General features: G+C 46.2%; 1 protein-coding gene across 5 annotated transcripts in view; it reads left to right on the plus strand.

Moving 5' to 3' along the window:
* MCF2 (MCF.2 cell line derived transforming sequence) overlaps positions 1 to 23,784 on the plus strand; it is a 487,909-nt gene that overhangs the window by 77,618 nt on the left and 386,507 nt on the right. For all 5 annotated transcript variants that reach the window (XM_073641247.1, XM_073641248.1, XM_073641251.1 and 2 more), the window contains exons 2-3: positions 7,848 to 7,916; positions 16,931 to 17,045. In XM_073641247.1, the coding sequence (XP_073497348.1) occupies positions 7,848 to 7,916; positions 16,931 to 17,045 (184 nt within the window). The remainder of the gene's footprint in view (positions 1 to 7,847; positions 7,917 to 16,930; positions 17,046 to 23,784) is intronic.

Raw genomic sequence — 23,784 nt, forward strand, 5'->3', positions numbered from 1 at the left:
TGTAGAGATGTAAGTCGCTGAGCTGCGGGATGCGAACGGCGGAAGTGTGCACACAGCGACCGTGCCCTCTGCAGAAGGCCATCTAGTCTGGGATAGTGGGCTAAAAATTGTTCAACACGTGAGCCATACAAGGCACGTGTGTAACATTGCCCCGGCGAAGGGCCGCACCCAGGTTTGCAGCATTGTCGCACACGGCCTTCCCTGGTTTCAGGTCCAGTGGAGACAACCATTCATGAAATTGGTTCTCCAGAGCTGACCACAACTCCTCAGCTGTGTGACTCACATTTCCCAGACATTTCAAAGTAAAAACCGCCTGATGACGTTGAGCCCTACTGCCAGCATAGTAAGGAGGTGTGCAGGATCCCTTCTACGCAGTTAGAAAGCTTGTGGCATGACCAGACAGGCTTTGGGTGCAGGTGGAAGACCGAGAGGAGGTTGAGGAGGCAGAAGCAGTGGATGAACTTTGACATAAAGAGGATTGACGCACAACTCGTGGGGACGGCAAGACTTGGACAGCAGCCCCTTGTCCTGCTGTCACCATAGTTACCCAGTGCCCAGTCAGCGACATGTAACGCCCCTGTCCATGCCTACTCGTCCAAGTGTCTGTGGTGAAATGCACCCTGTCACACACAGAGTTTCTCAAAGAAGCGGTGATGTTGTGTGCGACATGCTGGTGGAGCGCAGGCACACCTTTCTTTGAGAAGTAGTGCCGACTGGGCATCTGGTACTGGGGCACTGCGACGGACATAAGGTCTCGAAAATCCTCTGTGTCCACCAGGCGGAAAGGCAGCATTTCTGTAGCCAAGAGCTTGCAGATGGTGAAATTCAACCTCTTAGCTTTCTCATGGCTAGGAGGAAATGGTCTTTTACTTGTCCACATCTGAGGGACCGAGGGCTGGCTATTGTACTTAGACGGGGTTGATAAGGGTGTCCCCGGCAAACTGCCGGTCTGTGAGGAAGATGCAGGCGGACATGTTAGGTTGCCTTGATCCAAAGGTGGTGCTATCGATGTCGGACAGCGCTCAACACCAGCTGGTGTTACCACCTCCAAAGAAAATGATGACCTGCCAATCACGCTGGCTGTTGCGGGTAAAGAGGTGGCAGGTCTGCGCCCCAAAACAGGTGTGACTGCTGTCCCCCCAGTCACAGAGGATGAAGAGGCCGCGGATGCACAAGATATGGCAGACGGTGGTTGGCCCGGCCGGCTAGGCCGCATTGTAGCACACTGAGCTTCCCACTGCAACTTATGCTTCATGTCCATGTGCCGGTTCATGCATGAAGTACTCAAACTATGTATTTTTTGGCCTCTACTTAGCTTTTTCTGACAAATGTTACAGATAACACGAGTTGGGTCATCTTTATCGATCTGAAAAAATGCCCAGGCTATGCAAGGCTTAGCACCCATGCGACCTGAAGAGCCACCACGACTTGTGGTGAGAGGCAGAGTTGTGTTTGAGGATGCAGTTGTTGACGTGCTTCCAGTACTACGTCTCTGTCCAGGAAGGCGCAACCTGACCTCGTCGTCACTAGCATCTTCCTCCACCTCCTCTGCTGACCTCATCTCTTGGCTGACTGTGGGTTGACAGTAAGTGGGATCTCCAACCTCATCATCATCACCCTGTGCGTTATCACACCCGTCGTCCTCAGAGCCAACCTGTTCCTGCCCTGACAAAAAACTAAAGTTGTCGCTCCAATCAGGTATTTGAGTCTCATCATCGTCTTCCTCATTGTCTCCACCAACAGGAGTTACAGTTTGGGAATGAGGGTCTACATTATGGTCAGAACCTTCTGCGTCTGGTCCTGGATCCGACTCATAAAGATTCTGGGCATCAGTGCAGATCATTTCCTCGTCTGGATTCACAGAAGCGCTGGAGTCGACCTCTGATTCCCAGGCTATAGTATGAGTAAACAGCTCTGCAGACTCAACCATCTGTTCTACCTCATACTCAGACGGGCAGCTGGAGATTTGGGAGCTGTGAGGAAGCAAGTGCGATTTGGGTGACACCTTTGAGGACTGGAGTATTTGTGATGTTGAAGTTGATGTGGAGGAGAGCCCACTTAAAGGAGCACTTGATATCCATCGAAGCACCTGCTGTTTTTGTGCCTCATCTGGAATTTGTAGCGATTGGCGTGGCCGTAAGAAAGGGATCTTATCACATTGTCCGCTAAAAGAAGTAGACATTTTAGTTTGGCTGGAAGATGGTCTTTCTTCTGCAGATGTTACTGTTGCTTTAACACCTACCCCACGGACACAACCTTTTTTCCCCTTCCCAACACGCCTATTCCCCTTTCCACCAGCAGCAGGCCTTTTTCCACTCATTTTGGTGGTTAACTAATTCACAACTCTGGAGTTGTTTGCACAAAAAAACAATGGATGGGAACCGAGCAGAGCTGAGTGGCCAAACTGTGGTATTAGGCCAAAACTATTGGCTGGGTTAGATGCAGAAAAAAATTATATTCAATTTGCAACCTGATGGAGGTCAGTATAGATGAACTAATAGAACAAGTCCCACACACAGCTAGAAGCCCAAATATTTTTTCAGAGGTAGATGCAGAAAAAAAAATATTCAGTTTGCAAACTGATGGAGGTCAGTATAGATGGACTAATAGAGAAAGTCCCACACACTGCTAGAAGGCCAAATATTTTTTCAGAGCTAGATGCAGAAAAAAATTATATTCAGTTTGCAACCTGATGGAAGTCTGTATAGATGGATTAATAGAACAAGTCCCACACACAGCTAGAAGCCCAATATTTTTTCAGAGGTAGATGCAGAAAAAAATATATTCAGTTTGCAACCTGATGGAGGTCAGTATAGATGGACTAATACAACAAGTCCCACACACAGCTAGAAGCCCAATATTTTTTCAGAGGTAGATGCAGAAAAAAATTATATTCAATTTGCAACCTGATGGAGGTCAGTATAGATGGAGTAATAGAACAAGTCCCACACACTGCTAGAAGGCCAAATATTTTTTCAGAGGTAGATGCAGATAAAAATTATTTTTAATTTGCAACCTGATGGAGGTCAGTATGGATGGACTAATAGAGAAAGTCCCACACACTGCTAGAAGGCCAAATATTTTTTCAGAGCTAGATGCAGAAAAAAATTATATTCAGTTTGCAACCTGATGGAGGTCAGTATAGATGGACTAATAGAACAAGTCCCACACACTGCTAGAAGCCCAAATATTTTTTCAGAGCTAGATGCAGAAAAAAAATATATTCAATTTGCAACCTGATGGAGGTCAGTATAGATGGACTAATAGAGAAAGTCCCACACACAGCTAGAAACCCAAATATTTTTTCAGAGCTAGATGCAGAAAAAAATTATATTCAATTTGCAACCTGATGGAGGTCAGTATAGATGGACTAATAGAATGATGCTATGCCCAAAAGATTTTATTTCACTAGGTGCAGTAAAAAAATTGGTATTCTATACACAGGTGGTATATCTTGCAACACAGATAGGCTACTCCACTGACTAACACACTCTGCAATAGGCCAAAAAGGATTAGCTTTGCTAGATTCGGCCAAATGCTGTGAAAATAACTTGCACAGCACTGGCACAGACCTGCCTGGCAAAAACTGATGGGAACTGATGTAACCTAGTCCTGAAAAGGACTGCAATTACAATTAGTCTTTACTCCCACAATCTATCTATTTAAGAGCACAGACCTGCCTGATAAAAGTCGTAGGAAATGCTGTAACCTAGTCCTTAAAAGGACTGCAATCACAACTATTCCCTACTCCCAAGCTATCTGTAGATTTGTGCGAAAATTGTCTTGAAATTAACAAGGTATAGCGCACACAGCAACAGCGGTGCCGTCTAACACGCAGCTGCAGCAGTGAGAAAATGGTGGCGACGGGGAAAATGGCTTGGTCTTATAGGGCAAGGACATGTGACATACACTGCCAATGACACATGCCCTTGCTTGTGTGAAAAACAGCAGTTCGCTCCGTGTGTGCGCTGCTGATAGGCTGACAGACTGCACCTCCCCACTGCAAATGCGGGAAAGAGAAAAAAAAATGGAGATCTTCATTATTCCTGCAGAGATCCATCCCCTGCCCCTCCCCCCACCCCGCTGTACACTCAAACTGCGTATTAACATTAATTTTCATCATTACTGAGAAAAAATCCAGTTATGATTTTGTGCACGAACAGTTATCGAACATAACCTCGAACAGCCGAATTTTTCTCAAATCGTTCGTGTTCGCCGAACAGCTCGAACACCGCCCAAAACAGCTCGAATTTGAGATTGGCGAACAGTTCGAGTAGAACAACGCTCATCTCTAATTAGCACGCTCGCTCATCACTAGTGGTATGGCAACATTCTGTGACTTTTGGTGTTTCATGTCAATTTCTTCCAGCACCGCCAAAATGGGTGGTGCTGAGGCAGGACGGGGGTTGTGGCCGGGGTGCGATGCCATAGCTTGACAATCTGTGGTGTTGCCTTTTATGGTTTGGTTCACCTCATAAAATCAGAAGCCTCTGACTCCACCTTCACTGCTTTATGGCACCTCAATCGCACGTCCGATTTTGATCGGTGTCTAGGATCAAAATCGCAAGTACAAGTTCATTTGTCTGCGATGGCACCAATGCAATCCGTGGGCTGTCTGTGACTAATATTGTGATGGGTAGGAGAAGGTTTGTAAGTTTACTATGAGAAAATCACTGATGAAACTGATCGTAAAAAATGTCTGAATACTGATGAAAATTGGATCCAAAATACTACTGAAAATTGTTGCTTTTTTACGCACAGGACAATTCACTGATGTCTGAATGCTGCCTTACTCTGCAGTTTTTTATCTTTACTAAATTCTTGTTTCTGCAGGGAATAAGTAATTTGTTAGTATGTCCTTGTTTCCTGGGAACTGAACCAAATAAGTCCCAGCTGATACAGCTTTGCATAGACCAAGAGCTTTGGCCAACAAAATGTCTAAAAATGTGAATTTGACAGTAATAACAGACTGGTCATAGGATGAATAACGCTTTACTTAGATGAATCTACAAATTAGTTTTCTGTGGAAAGAATTTCAATAATTCTCAGTGACAGAAGTCAGAATAAGGAATTTGAACACGTTTCTAACATCATATCCTTTCTGCAATGTAGCGAGATTTAACCCCTGACGCAAGCATGAACTCCTTGTGCGATCTTCACATCTGTTGACAATTTCTTGTATCACAACACAATACATCAACCTATTCCGGTTGATTTCCATTCGGTCTTGGACACCAAACTTGTAAGAGCTTTGCCAATTGTGTGTATGGTAGACAGCCAAGAAAGTATATTGGCAGGACCGCCTTTATGGGGGTTCCTCAACTTGGGGTTGCCTAGAAGGACAAACCAGGCACTGCAGACAACAGAGAAGTTTACTTCAGATGGTACAGAGTTAAAGTTGGGTGTTGGGTGTGGGAGTTTTGAAATTCAAATTTGCGGGATTCGCCAAATCTTCCACAAACATTTGATTTGTGGGAAATAAATTCGCTATGAATCTCAATGAGTCTATAAAGCCTCTAATTGCCCAGAAAATTACAGATTATAACACTTTGAAGTTTCCTAGGTCTGAATTGATCTCCTTTTGAGCAAACACAGTCTTATTAATGTCCAAGTAACCTTACCCTGTCAGGCTAGGTGGAGATGATGGTATTTGCGTGCCATGTATGGATCTAATGATGGACTATTACAACAAGGAAAAAAAAAAGATTTTATTCTTACAACATGCACACTGTGTGAGGTAGACAGGTATTTTTACATTTTTGGATTGAGGATATTTTTTGTGTGTGTTAAAAAAATATGGCCTGCCCGTCCCCAAATGCAGGATGGACACTTTGTGTCACACAAGCCTTAGTTTCATGATTTTTCTTCAGAAACAGAATTAGCACAGAGGAGTATTAGACTGCCCTCCTTGTTTTCAGTATTAAGGAGCTATTACTGCAGCAAAGATCAATCACCTCACAGTCACACTGAGTGACTATACAGCTACAGCACTTCTCTATATATCACTTGAATCTTTGGATTATTATTCACAGACTGAGACTACTGCTCCCATTTTCAATGTGATTCAGAACTGCAGTAGTACATAGCAGTCATATTTAGGCCTTTTTCTATGTGTAAAGAGCTGTGCTGTCTAGACACCTATTACTTGGCTTTAAATGCCTAAAATGGCTCTGCTTGGCAGATGCTATCTTTCATAGAGGCTGTGATAGTCCCTCTTCCCGATTCCCTGTGCTAGACCATGTGATGTGATAGCTGTAGGGGATTAAGAGGGAGCCAATCCGCTCAACTCCAGACACAGTTTTTAAATGTTACAGCATTAAACTTTCTACAGTCCCAAGTATCAACTGCATGTGTCATGCCTCTTCCCACCATTATTACAATTCCAGTTCATATAATACCACACATACTGTTTGCAGTCACTTCCCTCCGCTGGCAAAGGTGACCACTTCTAACCATCCTACCTTTAGATCAAGGAAATTCTACCCATTGGTCCCCCTGTCCGTGATGACAATTCTCCTCACTATCTGGAATCATTATATCTTGGGTAATCTGGCTTGTGCCCCTTACCATTTCCAGGTGGCACCCTCTTTGTTGTCTCAATTTCTCTATGGTGGTCTATAGCTTCTCTCTGCTCTATTTCTCACAGGACTCTATCTTTGTCACATGGTGAATCTATACTTCTCTGGCTATTGACAGCTATAGGGGCAGTTCGTCTACTATATCATTTATTTATTATGCATTGCTTATATAGCATTATCATATTCAGCAGCGCTTTACAGTCATTATCAGCACTGTCCCCATTGGGGCTCACAATCTATATTTCCCATCAGTATGTCTTTGGAGTGTGGGAGGAAACCGGAGAACCCGGAGGAAACCCACACAAACACGGGGAGAACATACAAACTCCTGCTGATGTAGTCTTTGGTGGGATTTGAGCCTAGGACCTCAGGGCTGCAAAATAACATTGCTAACCACTGAGCCAGCATCCTGCCCTACTGTACATGGTGTTCATCCCTTGTCAAGTGGGCAGATGTTCCTCCACTAAAGACAGTCTTCTGTGGCTTGATAGCCTATTTCCCCTGAAATTAAGTGATCAGGCATGTCGAAACTAACATGCCTGATACTTCTTTGCCCTGACATCATCTTCATACATATTGTTGTCCAGTCCTGACCAAATTGCCAGGTTTTACTGACTTTGTTCTAATGTTGGTGCCTTTAGATTGAAACCCAGATCATAAGAATATCAATATATAGTGTGGGAGAACACCGCAATACATTTTCTATTTCCTTCCCAAGGCTGAGGTGATCAGAGCTCAGGAACCGGTCCTTTGTCTGCCCTTATTCTCACTGAGGTCACATCTGACACACGGTAAGGTTTTAATTTTAGACAATGTAGGACCGTCTCGAATAGGGTCACCTTGCCGTGGTGGGATGGCTTTTATGCTTTTTCTTAAATCAATAACAGTATTTACTAAGAACCCCATGTTATTTAAATGCACTTTTGCTTTTTACTAATTTAGTTACAGCAGTGTTTTTGCTCATTTTGTCTATCCATATAATGCACATACATACTGGTTTCTCCTAAAAGAGAGAGAAGCTTTTTCTAGTTGCACCCTGCTTTGGTCAATAGGTGAGAATTCTATACTGGGACCCCCATCCATTCAATAATAGGATATCTGCAAACTTTTTTATTACTCCTGAATTACTGCCTGTATCCAAAACTACATTCACAATAGAATTTCATTTCATGGAACCTGCTCTATATTTATGAATAGGAAATAAAACTCATAGCGTCCACATAGTTTGACCTGTTCTGTTAAACGTGTGTTTTAACGTGTGTTTTACAGAGACGGCAGCTCCCGTCTGTGCAAAGGACATCGCTGATCAGTTGATGAAAGAATTTGCCTTTCTCTCAGGTAAGCGGAGCGCTCTTCTCTGTCCCTCTGTGCTATCTTGTAATTAAATCCTCGGCATGAACTTGCGGACTGTTTGGCAAAGTGATACCCTGCGTATTATCCTGTAGTCTGTAATGCCACGCAGGTGTGCTTAATAAAACATTATGGGGATTTAGAACATATAAGGTTTCTGTGGGGAGATAATGAAGTCACAGACCATTTATGACTTCAGCCCTGATAAATATATTCCTTTATATAAGTGTAGAAAGAGTAGAAATTCAGCAAGAGAACTGTGTGCCACTAGTCCCTAATCACACTGACATCATGGCCTCCAGATATACTGGATCTTCAAACCAAAGTCTGGATACGTTGGGACTGCAACGTGTTGTGATTTAGCATCCACAGCATCCGGAGTTGAGAATGTGGGTTACCTCTTCATTCCATGAAGCATGTAGTCTTTAACTATTCTTCAAATAAATGGGTTTCCCAGCATTGAGACCCTCATCTATCAGACATGTATGTACCAGATGGGACAACCCCTTTAATGTGGTCCTGTGCAGGACTCCCATAGACATCACCATAAGAGAGAGAGATGTTATTCATTCTCTGTGTGACACAAACACGAGAAGCAGCAACATGGAGGACATCACACGGATGTACTGAGCAGTGTAGCTGTGAATCCAGCACTGGTGGTGAGAGACATCATTTGCTAGAGAAGCTTCATCAGGATTTGGTTCTCTGCCTGTGCTAGTACCTCTCCCTCCTCTTCCCTTCTCCATAAAGTATAATAGGACGTATAACCTGCCACTTCAGGATGCAGGTTTGAGGGTAAGAAGTGGCTCATTATTGGAGAAGGAAGCATATTTCTAGGTTAAAGGCTTCTTCCAATCTCCATAAAAGTATAATGTTGGATCGTGATTGTAAGTTCAAGCAATTTTGCAATTTGCTGCTTATTAAAATTCTCTTTCATTCTTCAGAAATGAACATTTTTTTCCCTTTATTACAGATCATTTCCTTGGAGATCTACCACCGCTGCTAGACAGCAGAACATGCACAGTGCGTGCAAATGCTTTTCTGTTGAGCTTGTAAGCGCTGTTTTGAAACTGGTTAAGATCTCTGGAGAGTGCTGCTACCCCCTAGTCCTGGCCAGATTTAGAGTAGTGCTTACAAGATAGACAGTAGAAGTGGTCGGTCTCCTAGGCAATGAGCTGTAAACAAAAGAAAAGTCTTAATATCTCAAAATTAATATGCAGTAAAATGAAAAAGTGCTTGTTTTTACAAGCCCTATCTGACAATATCCTTCTAAGAAGATGGGAATAACTCTTTAATATATCTGTCACGGGTGTATCAGAGGTGACAGACAGTCGCCCTGCAGTTGGTTGCAAGAGATCTGTAACGGGTCTGGGAGGCGGAACCTCTGAGCTACTATACAAGGGGGCGGTCCTTGTAAGGGAGCGGGTGGCGACCAGGCAGGCAGTCACAGCAGGTGACCGGGACAGTCTCTAGAAGAACGGGCAGGAGGTCACGGCAAGTGACCGGGGCAGTCTCTGGATGAACGGGCAGATGGTCACGGCAAGTGACCGGGGCAGTCTCTGGGTGAACGGGCAGATGGTCACGGCAAGTGACCGGGGCAGTCTCTGGGTGAACGGGCAGATGGTCACGGCAAGTGACCGGGGCAGTCTCTGGGTGAACGGGCAGATGGTCACGGCAAGTGACCGGGGCAGTCTCTGGGTAAAGGATTGGTACGACCTGTGGTGGCTGATGGTAAACGTGAGCTCCCAGGTGAGCAGGCGAGAGTCTCTGGATAAACGGGTGGTCACAGCATGTGACGGCGGAGCCTCCAGGAAGACCAACAGACAGGCGGCAGATGAGCGCTCCCAGGTGAGCGGGCAGAAGTCTCTGGACAGGCGGGTGGTCACAGCACGTGACGGCAGAGCCTCCAGGTAGGCTAGCAGACAGGCAGCAGATGAGCACTCCCAGGTGAGCGGGCAGGAGTCACTGGACAGGCAGGTGGTCACAGCACGTGACGGCAGAGCCTCCAGGTAGGCTAGCAGGCAGGTAGCAGATGTGCGCTCCCAGGTGAGCGGGCAAGCTGGTCCATAGACAGACTGACAAGAGTTGGAAGGCAGACCGTCGGACCTCAGGCTAGCAGGCAGGTAGCAGGATATCAAGCAGGAATTAGACAGCAGACTGGCAGGAAACTGGAAGGTATTTGGCAGGTAACTGGCAACGGGACCTGAGGGCTGAAGCAGAGTAGTGAACAGTGCTACAACATTGCTCGGGCACCTCCATTTTGTATGGCAGGTCCTCCGGCAATTGGCCGGGGACTCCTTAGGACGGCGCGCGCGGTCCCTTTAAGAGAGGGGGAGCGCGCGCGCGCGCGCCCTAAGCACACTGCCGGGGAAGGAGCGCGTGCCGGAAGCAGCGGGGAGAGCAGCACTGGAGGACGCCGCGCCAGGAGCGGGGAGGTGAGAGGGACGGCGTCTCTGCCTAGAACGGGGCAGAGACGCCGATGCTACAGTACCCCCCCTTTAGGCCCCCTCTTTTTTTGGTCAGAAAGAAATCTCTCAAGGAGAAGCGGGGCGTTGATGTTCTCCCTGGGTTCCCAAGTTCTCTCCTCAGGACCAAACCCCTTCCAATCTACCAGAAAAAAGGTTTTTCCTCTTACCCTCTTGGAGGCCAGAATACTCTCTACCTCAAAGATGTCATCAGCGGAAACCGGAGCAGGAGGGGCACCTGGATTTTTGGAAAAAAAGTTAAAGACAACGGGTTTGAGGAGAGATACGTGGAAGGAGTTGGGGATCCGTAGGGTGGCCGGGAGTTTTAATTTGTAGGCCACAGGGTTAATTTGCCTGAGGACTTCGAAGGGGCCGATGAATCGAGGACCCAACTTGTAGGAGGGTACTTTGAGCCGCACATGTTTGGATGAGAGCCAAACCTTGTCTCCCGGACGGAATTGGGGCGGATCCAGACGTCTCTTATCAGCATATCTCTTCATCCGCTCAGAGGAGAGAAGAAGAGCGGACCTGGTGCTCTCCCAAATAGTAAAAAATTCGCTGACAAGAGACTCCGCAGCAGGGTTGTCCACAGAAACGGAGACAGGAAGTGGAATCCGGGGATGTTGGCCACCGACTATAAAGAACGGGGATTTGGAAGAGGACTTGCTCTCATGGTTGTTATAAGACAACTCGGCCCATGGTAGGAGATCCACCCAGTCCGAGTGGTGAGCATCAACGAAGTGCCGGAGGTAGCTGGACAAGATCTGATTGATCCGCTCCACTTGACCATTGGACTGAGGGTGGTAAGCGGAGGAGAAATCTAGGGTAATGTCCAGCAGCTTACATGTGGCTCTCCAGAAGCGAGAGGTGAACTGAACCCCACGATCCGACACGATGTGGAGGGGCAGACCATGGAGACGGAAGATGTGGCGGATAAAGTCTTTAGCCAGCTCGGGTGCAGACGGAAGACCAGGCAGGGGAATGAAGTGGGCCATCTTAGAAAAACGGTCAGCGACAACCCAAATGACAGTGCAACCGGCAGAAACTGGAAGGTCGGTGATAAAGTCCATAGCGATGTTGTGCCAAGGAGCAGCAGGTACGGGAAGGGGCAGGAGATGGCCGGCAGGTAGATGTCGGGGAACTTTGTTACGGGCACAGGATGAACAGGCCGCGACGAAGTCTACCACGTCCTTACGCAGGGTAGGCCACCAGTAATGCCGGGTAATAAGTTGGAAGGTCTTCTTTTGGCCAGCATGGCCAGCTTGTTTAGAAGAATGTCCCCAGCGAAGAACCCTCTCCCGATCTGGCACAGCTGCGAATGTCTTACCGGGTGGAAGACGAGTCAGATCCAAGGGGGCCACATTCATCACCTTGGAGGAGTCGATGATGTGCGTAGGTTCCTCCTCTTGATCGGAGGACAGGAAGGACCGGGACAAGGCATCAGCTTTGACGTTCTTGTCCGCCGGACGGAAATGAAGAATGAAGTCGAAGCGGGCAAAAAACAACGACCACCGGGCCTGGCGAGGATTGAGTCTCTGGGCATTTTGGAGATATGCCAGGTTTTTGTGATCCGTGTAGATAATTACCGGGTAGAGAGCCCCTTCAAGCAGATAGCGCCACTCTCCCAGTGCCAATTTGATGGCTATCAATTCCCGGTCTCCAATGGAGTAGTTGCGCTCCGACAAGGAGAAGATTTTGGAGAAGAAGCCGCACGTTACCATTCTCCCAGTAGAAGACTTCTGGGTGAGCACCGCTCCGGCTCCGGAAGAGGAGGCATCAACCTCCAGGTAGAATTGTTTATTACAGTCCGGACGGTGCAGGACGGGAGCAGAGGCGAAGGCTTTCTTTAGGGAAAGGAAGGCCTCCTCGGCTTCAGGCGACCATGTTCTGGGGTTAGCCCCCTTACGGGTAAGTGCAGATATGGGAGCAGTCCGAGACGAGAAGTGTGGGATGAAAAGACGATAATAATTAGCGAAGCCCAGGAATCGCTGTATCGCCTTCAAACCTTCAGGACGAGGCCATTTTAGAACGGAAGAGAGCTTCTCGGGATCCATTTGCAGACCTGTTTGGGAGATGACATAGCCCAAGAACGGAAGGGAGGTCTGATCGAAGAGGCACTTCTCGTATTTGGCGTAAAGGTGGTTCTGCCGAAGCCTAAGCAGGACCTGACGAACATCCCTCCGGTGTGTGGGGAGATCCGGAGAGAAGACCAAGATATCGTCCAGGTATACCACTACGCAGGAGTACAGGAGGTCACGGAAGATGTCGTTGACTAGTTCCTGAAAGACCACGGGAGCATTACAGAGACCGAAGGGCATCACAAGGTACTCGTAGTGACCGTCCCGGGTATTGAATGCCGTCTTCCACTCGTCTCCTTGACGGATACGGACCAGATTATACGCTCCTCGTAGATCCAGCTTGGAGAAGATCCTGGCGCCCTTGAGACGGTCAAACAATTAGGAGATGAGTGGCAGGGGATATTTGTTTTTTACCGTGATGAGATTGAGTCCTCTGTAGTCAATACAGGGACGTAGCGAGCCGTCTTTTTTTTTGACAAAGAAGAATCCGGCTCCAGCCGGGGAGGTAGATTTTCAGATAAATCCCCTAGCCAGATTCTCTTCAATGTACTCAGACATGGCTCGGGTCTCGGCTGCAGACAACGGGTAGATACGCCCACGGGGAGGAGTGGTGCCAGGTACCAGGTCGATCGGGCAATCGTATGGCCTATGGGGTGGCAACGTCTCAGCTTCCTTCTTACCGAAGACGTCGCATAGGGCCAGTAGGGAGCCGGGAGGCCAGGTAAGTTAGCTGGAGTAGGCTGAGGGCGAAGTGGACGGACCGGGACCAGGCAGGTCCTATGGCAGTCAGGACCCCATCGGAGTACTTCACCGGACCGCCAGTTCAATACGGGTTCATGTGTCTGGAGCCAAGGTAGACCTAGCAACAGGGAGTGAGAAAGTCCGGACAGCACATGGAATGAGATCTCCTCAGAGTGCAGCATTCCCACCTGCAGGGTTATGGGTTCGGTGACGAGCAGGATGGTCTCCGAGAGAAGTCTTCCATCCACGGAGGCGACTGACAATGGTTCAGCCAGGGACTTGGTGGGAATATGGTATCTCTCTACCAGAGACTGGGAGATGAGGTTTCCAGCAGCTCCAGAATCCAGATGGGCGAGTTCAAAGAGACGGTTTTCTCCCCAAGCAATAGAGACCGGTAAGGTCAGAGACGGAGAGGGCTTACTTTTGTCTAGGACGACCTCTCCGAGTGGTCCTAGACACTGGCGTTTCCCGGCTTTTCCAGGCAGGAACAGATGAAGTGCTTCATACTGCCACAATAGAAACAGCTTCCCTCGGCTCGGCGAGATTCTTGGCGAGAACCGACCATCTTGGTCTGGTCGACCTGCATAGGCTCAGGAGAGAGTAGCTGAGGAGAGACGGAGGGAGTGACGGGTTTCTGAAAAATAGGAGCTAGACGTGGAAACCTCCTCTCACGGGTGACCTCTTTGGCACGCTCCTGGAACCGCAGGTCAATCCGGGTGGCAAGAGTTATTAGGTCATCGAGAGTGGTAGGAATATCCCGACCGGCAAGTTCATCTTTTATATGGCCGGACAGACCCTCCCAGAAGATGGAAACCAGAGCGTCATTATCCCAGGCCAGCTCCGAGGCAAGGGTACGGAACCGTATGGCATATTGGCCCACGGTGAGACTTCCCTGACGGAGGCGTAGCAGAGATGATGCGGATGAGGTCTTCCGTCCGGGTTCGTCGAAGACTTTCCAGAAAGCCGTGAGAAAGGCAGGCAAGTCGGACACCAGGGGGTCTCCTCTCTCCCATAGAGGATTTAGCCAGGACAGGGCCTCTCCGGTGAGATGGGACATGATGAAGGCAATTTTGGCCCTGTCGGAGTTAAACTGGTGAGACAGGAGTTCAAAGTGCAGGGTGCACTGATTTATGAAGCCCCGAGCCTGGGCGGAGTCGCCTCCGAAACGAGGAGGTGCAGAAAGCCGGGGTCCGGGGTAGGATACCATGTTATTAGTGGGCAGTGGAGCTGCCGGATTGCGAGTCAGAGGCAGAGCAGTCAGAGTGTCCAGGCGAGAATTGACATTCCGCAGGTGACCCAGGATGGACTCCTGTTGGGACCTCTGACGTGACAGTTCATGACACAGGTCCGAGAGCGAGGGAGCTTGGGAGCCACCGGGTTCCATGGCCCGAGCAAACTGTAACGGGTCTGGGAGGCGGAACCTCTGAGCTACTATACAAGGGGGCGGTCCTTGTAAGGGAGCGGGTGGCGACCAGGCAGGCAGTCACAGCAGGTGACCGGGACAGTCTCTAGAAGAACGGGCAGGAGGTCACGGCAAGTGACCGGGGCAGTCTCTGGATGAACGGGCAGATGGTCACGGCAAGTGACCGGGGCAGTCTCTGGGTGAACGGGCAGATGGTCACGGCAAGTGACCGGGGCAGTCTCTGGGTGAACGGGCAGATGGTCACGGCAAGTGACCGGGGCAGTCTCTGGGTGAACGGGCAGATGGTCACGGCAAGTGACCGGGGCAGTCTCTGGGTAAAGGATTGGTACGACCTGTGGCGGCTGATGGTAAACGTGAGCTCCCAGGTGAGCAGGCGAGAGTCTCTGGATAAACGGGTGGTCACAGCATGTGACGGCGGAGCCTCCAGGAAGACCAACAGACAGGCGGCAGATGAGCGCTCCCAGGTGAGCGGGCAGAAGTCTCTGCACAGGCGGGTGGTCACAACACGTGACGGCAGAGCCTCCAGGTAGGCTAGCAGACAGGCAGCAGATGAGCGCTCCCAGGTGAGCGGGCAGGAGTCACTGGACAGGCAGGTGGTCACAGCACGTGACGGCAGAGCCTCCAGGTAGGCTAGCAGGCAGGTAGCAGATGTGCGCTCCCAGGTGAGCGGGCAAGCTGGTCCATAGACAGACTGACAAGAGTTGGAAGGCAGACCGTCGGACCTCAGGCTAGCAGGCAGGTAGCAGGATATCAGGCAGGAATTAGACAGCTGACTGGCAGGAAACTGGCAGGTATCTGGCAGGTAACTGGCAACGGGACCTGAGGGCTGAAGCAGAGTAGTGAACAGTGCTACAACATTGCTCGGGCACCTCCATTTTGGAGGAGGTGCCTTTTATATGGGAGGTCCTCCAGCAATTGGCCGGGGACTCCTTAGGACGGCGCGCGCGGTCCCTTTAAGAGAGGGGGAGCGCGCGCGCACCCTAAGCACACTGCCGGGGAAGGAGCGCGTGCCGGAAGCAGCGGGGAGAGCAGCGCTGGAGGACGCCGCGCCAGGAGCGGGGAGGTGAGAGGGACGGCGTCTCTGCCTAGAACGGGGCAGAGACGCCGATGCTACAAGATCTCTACGTTTGGCATTACAGACACCTTCTTAGAGGCTGCCTCTAGGACCCAGCGGCTACCTTCCTCTGGCTAATTAGCTCACTGGCCTGAGTTTATAAATACCTGTTGTGTCTGAGAGGGAGGTGCCGGCAATATTCATTACTACTTGTGAGGCTTTAGCAACTGCAGTACTTCATCCTCTCTGGAGCTTGAGGCCGTGTGCACATTTGTTTGGAGTTGTCTAAAGCTAACTTAAGCATTCTCCCCCTGTTTGTCTACCCTTGTTGCCTATAGAGTTTAGTGGAGATCAACTAGTGCTCATCTCCTTCATTCCCTAGCCTTAGCCATACGCCAGGGAAAGTCAGGGCGAGGCATGCGTGCGGCGATTGCTGAGGAGGCAATATAGGGATATTAGTTGAGACAGGATGACACTAGATCAGACTAGGAGGTCTCCACTCCCCCCTTTCCCTAGTGTCTGGGCTCCCTTTCCCTCTTCCCTCTGTGTTGCACTAAGTCTTTCCCACACCCTGCGTGACAATATCTTACAAAGTTTCTTATATTTGCTGATGCTGTTGATTTATGCGTATTTTGTTTAAATGACTGTGATCATCTGTCTATACAGAATATATTCAAGGGAATGAAAGAGTGCCACCTTCTGTCCAGGGGCTTTGCCTGGTATTACTGTCCAGCACTCTTCATTTGTATAGAGTTAAACTTCAGTACAGGACATGGACAAAAGTGGCGCTTTTTTTAGGGTAACAAAAAAAATCAAAAGGTTGAGTTACAGCACCCCAATAATTTTTTCTAATAAAACTTCACAATAACTTGTAAAATATTCTGCAGCATTTAACCCCACCTTACCTGTAAGCAGGCTTGGACTGGCCCACTGGAGAACAGGAGAATCCTCAGGTGGGCCCCTATACAAGAGTGGATCACAATCCTCTCATATGAGCAGTACTTGCCACAACATGCGTAAATCACTATGTACAGACAAAGGCAGCATCTTATTCATTTAACAATCTACCCAGTTCATTGTTATATAGATTTGTGATTGAGGATAAGGTCACATTTGCATGTAGATGAAGAGTGGGGTCCTGGAGTTGGTCCTGGTGGGCCCTTGGCACCGCAGTCCGACACGGTCTGTAAGTATTTCTAGATGTCCCAGCTTTTATGTGATATATCACTTACTTTTCGTAGGTGGTCGGGCGAAGGATAACGGCTGGATCATCACGCTTCCCGAAAACGCCACATTCCACGAAGTACCGGAGGACGTACTAAGGACCGTGCTGACATATTTAACCTCTATTCCAGGGTATGGCTTTAGACACTGATCTGACATAAGCCATTTTGTAAACACAATTTTTTAGCTTCAAGGGGGTGTAAAGTTACATAGAAAGGTCAAACAGTGAAATCATATTGATCATCCCTCATAAGTAAATGTTTAGACGCCGCGGCCTGCTAGATGTGGTCCATGAAAATGTCTCCTAGTTTACACAAGAGAAGGAATAATGTGATATTTACCTGCACTTATAGGACAACTCCACCTTTACTTCACTTCAAAAGAAAAGTCCAACGACTCTGTAAAATATCTCCATTATATTTCACTTTATTTAGCTGCTATTCGTGTATTTAGGACTTTAATTTTGTCTCAATTATGGCCTAAGTGAATATCTAGGCTATATCCGCACATTAAAATGAATATTCATTTATAAAAACTTCTTGTACCGTTATTTTTATTTCTTACTTAAATGTGTGTATTTTGGCGTAAAAATCATTTTTGCAATTCGGTTTCATTAAAAATGTTGCACCGCCCTCCTTCTATAGTCTCTGTGTTGCACTGTCTATAGCTGGCTGCAGAATGAGTTAACTGAGGTCTGACAAGGGCTTTGGAACATTTTTAGTTTTCTGAGCTCCTCTCAGCTGATTTTTGACCACAGACCACATTAACATTGAATGTGCAGGGAAGCAAAGAGATGGTAAAAGCCAAATGGTTCAAAATTAATTTTTAATAAAACCCAACTGCAAAAATAATTTTTAGACCAAAATAAATACATTTAAGTAATAATCAAAAAGTTTCCCTAAAGGTGGACAACCATACATGCATTGAGTATTCATGTGAAGTTGTGGAACAACACCTATAATAATATTTATTAAAAAGGGTTGTAAACTACTTTTGTAATGATAATTTATCCCTAAAATAGAAATAGTCTAAAGCCGGTCACACACATTAGACGGCTATTGACTGACCGCCGCTTTGGATGGTCATTCGGCCCACAGACATCTCAGACAATTATCCCATACGCAGGAGCGCTTGTTTGGTTGAGCTCTCCTGTGTTTTCTACGAGAAAGTTGCCGGCTGACAATGGCTCATCTAAAGCCCCCATCACACCAAGCGAGATCGCTAGCGGGATTGCTGCTGAGTCACAAGTTTTGTGACGCAACAGTGACCTCAACAACGATCTCGCTACGTTTGACACGTAGCAGCGACCAGGCCCCTGCTGTGAGATCGCTGGTCGTGTCAAAATGGCCTGGACCATTTTTTGATCGTTGAGGTCCCGCTGGGTAGCATGCATCGCTGTGTTTGACACCTTACCAACGACCTCGTTGGCGACTCAGAACTGAGACACATAGGCGTGCATTTGCGTTGCATCGTTATACAGGTCGCTACGGGTCGCCGTATCGTTGCTGCGTCGTTGGGAAGATCTGACTGTTTGACATCTCACCAGCGACAACACAGCGATGCAGCAACGATCCCTGACAGGTTGTATCGTTGTCGGGATCGCTGTAGCTTCGCTAAGTGTGACGGGGCCTTAAGGGAAACAATGCGGTCATCAGCCCAAAATCAGATATGCACGATTGACATCTCTCCTGACCATAAGTCAATCAGTGCCTCGTACACATTAGATCTTCGGCTGAAAGGGTCAACATTGACGGGTTCGGCCAACATTAGTTTAATGTGTATGGAGGCCTTTAGAACCCTTCCCATCAGCTGTTATCAGCTCTCGCCCCAGCCGAGCGTGAGCCGTGCACGGAGCGGAGCCGAAAAGCATTGTCACTGTATAGTGGTCACTTCCGGGCATTGCAGCTCCTATTGAAGAGCATAGTATCTGACCTGAAGCCATTAAAAAGTGTATAAATCTGTGCTATTCAGCTCCATACACTGTTTGCACCGTATGTTGGATCCCCTCCAATCTTATACTGATGATCTATACTAAAGATAGGCATGCAATATAAATGTAGTTTGCAACCCCTTTAAAAAAGACCTGTCACTTTCTCAAAAAAAAAATAGTTAATACTTTGTAAAAGTCCCTGACCTTCCCTGATGATGACATTTTTTTCTGTTTTGCGCTGTGTAGAGATATTCACATGAGCTACTTCTGGAGAGCAGTTTTGAAATCTCTGCTGCAGTTCAACTGAGTGTTTCTTCAGAGTCTTCTGTGGGGGCGTGAGCTTTTACCCCCCCCCCTCTCAGATGTGGCCAATCACACCTCAGCAGCTGATCTGCCAGACTACCAGTCTCAGAGGCTGCTGAGCTGTGATTGGCAGAGTCTGGGAGAGAGGAGTGGAAGCACATGCCCCCAGAGAAAACTCTGAAGAAATGCTCAATTGAACTGCAGCAGAGATTTCACATACTGCGCTACAGAAGCAACAAATATGAATGTTTCTACAATGGAGCGATGCATCACAAAACCGAAACAAGCGGCAGAGTTAGGGGGACTCAGGAATTTTTACAAAGTATTAAGTCAAGTTTTTTAAGGTAGTGACAGGTCTTCTTTAAAGCTGAACACTCAATTTTTCTGTTGTATATCTCCAAATATCTTAGTCACTTATAGACAGTTCATTTTTTTATGCAATGTACAGCAGGTACTTGGACCTCTGACTCCTGAGATTAAACAGCAAAGAACATTGAACCTATTTTAACTAAAATAAAAATCCGTAAATGACATGTACACTTTTACCAACTGCAGAGTTTCTTTTTATAGAATATTAAATATAATGATGTACGTTATATCCTTCATCATTCGTGCAAAACTGGCGTCGACCCACCTAACACCTAATATGATGTATTTTATCATATGCACTATAGACATTGCACATTGGTAGACTGTCACTTCCTGAATTATACTGAATTGAGTTGCATTTGTAGATCGCTATTGTTATAAATGGGGAAGTCTAGACTGAATTTTCTATAGAGATTCGTTGGAAAGAGGTTTGGATTTCAAAATGCAAATATAGTAAAATATGAGCCTTTGCAAAGACAAATACAGTACGTGTATGTTGTTGTCTCGCCTTATAAACTTTAAAATGTCATGTGTAATTTCACTACATCTAAGGGCTTTTCCAAAACCTTCCAAAAAGCAGGAGATGTCAAAAAATCAAAAATATAAAATATTTGATATCTATGACTACTGCCTAAAAATGTTACTATTACAATTAATAGTAATCCTGGTCTTAATCTCCATCTAGTGGCCATTGGTGGTATTGTTATATGTGAGTATTAATAATAGTTATTAGTATTGCTATGTTTTATGTTATGTAAAAATTATTTGCAATTATTTAGATATTGCCGCAGTTAGAGAAAGGGGTGACATTACCGAGTGGTTCAAACGAATCTGGTGCTATCATCACCATTGCACGGACAATTAAAAGGGTTGCATGAAATTAGAAAGACGGGTCTGCTTTTTTTTCCGTGACCAAACCACAAATCTTAAATGGCCACCGATTACTGACATAGAAGCAAATCAGCCTTGTTAGACAAGCCAATTGCACTTCCACTTTTACAGAACAATCGTTCATTGAGCATAGAATACCATTGTACTCGGCAGCACATGGACTGTTTACACAGGATGAAGTGCTGCTGAGAACGATCACAGGAACATTTTATTTAAACACATCCAATTGTGGAACTTATTATTATTCCATGATCTATTGATTAAAATCAGCTTTTGTTCATGGGAAAACCCCTTTAAGCTCACTACTATGTTCAAGGATGTAAAATGTCAGAGTAATACTAGAGATAAAGATTTATTTCAGCTTTTATTTCTTTAATCATATTCTCAGTGGCTCATAAGTTTACATACACGTGGTTAGTATTTGGTATTATCTCTAAATTGTCTACTTTTGGCCCACTCCTGACAGAAGTGGTGTAACTGGGTCTGATTTGTAGACCTTCTTGCTCACACTAAATTTTTAAGTTCTGACCATACATTTTGGATGGGATTGAGGACAGAACTGTAATGGCCACTCCATTATCTTCTTTTTGTTGTCCTTAAAGATGACATGTCATCAGATCAAAAGTGGCCAGTAAACCTGCTGTACTGTTCCAGAGATATGGGCCTTTCTATTTAGTGCTTTTATGTGAGCCTCTCCCCTTTGGTAAAGACCATAAAAATTACCACTAATTACAAAGACCAATATCTTGCAAACCATATTGCAGATTCTAAAATATATAAACAGGGGGAAGAAAAGAAAAGCAAAAATCGACCATTTTGACCTGATAACAATTCCTCTTGAAGCCTTTTTCAGACAACTTTGGATTTATGCTTGGGGTCATTTGCCATTTAGAAGACTCATGTTTACCAAAACATAAACTTTCTTTCCTGCAGGGGTTTAATATAGTTGGTGCAGGGGTTACAGTTGCACCCGGGCCCTGGAGACTATTAAAGACATGTGACAGTTGGGGGACTTGTTGCAGATTTTACAAAGGGGTCGATAAGCTTCAAGTTACACCACTGCTTTTTTGGCTGATGACATTGTTTTTGGTTTATCCCCTTCACCCCCTGGAGATTTTCCGTTTTCCATTTTTGTTTTTTCCTCCTTTTTACAAGAGCCATAACTTTTTTATTTTTCCAGCCATATAGCCGTATGAGGGCTTGTTTTTTGCGAGACGAGTTGTACTTTTCAATGAAGCTATTCATTCTGCCACATAAAGTACTGGAAAACAGGTAAAAAACTCCAAGTGCTGTGAAATTGCAAAAAAAAGTGCAATTCCACAATGTTTTTTTGCCATTTTTGTTTACTATGTTCATTACAGTGGGGAAAAAAGTATTTAGTCAGCCACCAATTGTGCAAGTTCTCCCACTTAAAAAGATGAGAGAGGCCTGTAATTGACATCATAGGTAGACCTCAACTATGAGAGACAAAATGAGAAAACAAATCCTGAAAATCACATTGTCTGATTTGGGAAGAATTTTTTTTTAAATTTTTACTTATACAGTTAGGTCCATATATATTTGGACAGAGGCAACATTTCTCTAATTTTAGTTCTAGACATTACCACAATGAATTTTAAACAAAACAATTCAGATGCAGTTGAAGTTCAGACTTTCAGCTTTCATTTGTGGGTATCCACATTAAAATTGGATGAAGGGTTTAGGAGTTTCAGCTCCTTAACATGTGCCACCCTGTTTTTAAAGGGACCAAAAGTAATTGGACAATTGACACCAAGGCTATTTCATGGACAGGTGTGGGCAATCCCTTCGTTATATCATTCTCAATTAAGCAGATAAAAGGTCTGGAGTTGATTTGAGGTGGGGTGCTTGCATTTGGAAGGTTTTGCTGTGAAGTAAACATGCGGTCAAAGGAGCTCTCCATGGAGGTGAAACAAGCCATCCTTAAGCTGCAAAAAGAGAAAAAAATATCCGAGAAATTGCTACAATATTAGGAGTGGCAAAATCTACAGTTTGGTACATCCTGAGAAAGAAAGAAAGCACTGGTGAACTCATCAATGCAAAAAGACCTGGGTGCCCACGGAAGACAACAGTGGTGGATGATCGCAGAATAATCTCCATGGTGAAGAGAAACCCCTTCACAACAGTTCACAACCTTGGTTCACAACCAAGTGAACAACACTCTCCAGGAGGTAGGCGTATCAATATCCAAATCTACCATAAAGAGAAGACTGCATGAAAGTAAATAAATACAGAGGGTTCACTGCACGGTGCAAGCCACTCATAAGCATCAAGAAGAAAAAGGCTAGACTGGACTTTGCTAAAAAACATCTAAAAAAGCCAGCACAGTTCTGGAAGAGCATTCTTTGGACAGATGAAACCAAGATCAACCTCTACCAGAATGATGGAAAGAGAAAAGTATGGTGAAGGCGCGGTACAGCTCATGATCCAAAGCATACCACATCATCTGTAAAACACGGCGGAGTGTGATGGCTTGGGCATGCATGGCTGCCAGTGGCACTGGGTCACTAGTGTTTATTGAGGATGTGACACAGGACAGAGGCATCCGAATGAATTCTGATGTCTTCAGAGCCATACTGTGTGCTCAGATCCAGCCAAATGCAGCCAAACTGATTGGTCGTCGTTTCATACTACAGATGGACAATGACCCAAAACATAAAGCCAAAGCAACCCAGGAGTTTATTAAAGCAAAGAAGTGGAATATTCTTGAATGGCCAAGTCAGTCACCTGATCTCAACCCAATTGAGCATGCATTTCACTTGTTAAAGACTAAACTTCAGACAAAAAGGCCCACAAACAAACAGCAACTGAAAACCACCGCAATGAAGGCCTGGCAGAGCATCAAAACGGAGGAAACACAGCGTCTGGTGATGTCCATGAGTTCAAGACTTCAGGCAGTCATTGCCAACAAAGGGTTTTCAACCAAGTACTAGAAATGAACATTTTATTTAGAATTATTTAATCTGTCCAATTACTTTTGGTCCCTTTAAAAACAGGGTGGCACATGTTAAGGAGCTGAAACTCCTAAACCCTTCATCCAATTTTAATGTAGATACCCTCAAATGAAATCTGAAAGTCTGAACTTCAACTTCATCTGAATTGTTTTGTTTAAAATTCATTGTGGTAATGTCTAGAACCAAAATTAGAAAAATGTTGTCTCTGTGTAAATATATATGGACCTAACTGTACATTGACATTTTTGGGATAAATTTCTTGGGTGGTGTATGTGTCGCCCCGGCCGGCCACTGCGGTCATGGTACTGGTGCACGGAGGTCCGAGTGCTGGTCACGCCCGACTGGGGGCGCGCAACAGTCTTTGTCAATTTTGAGGTTAATAATAAAATAATAAAAAGGATTGCGA

The sequence above is a fragment of the Phyllobates terribilis genome, unplaced genomic scaffold (genome assembly GCF_046119375.1).
Source record: "Phyllobates terribilis strain yellow unplaced genomic scaffold, ASM4611937v1 Scaffold_7__3_contigs__length_470593459, whole genome shotgun sequence".
Lineage (NCBI taxonomy): Eukaryota > Metazoa > Chordata > Amphibia > Anura > Dendrobatidae > Phyllobates > Phyllobates terribilis.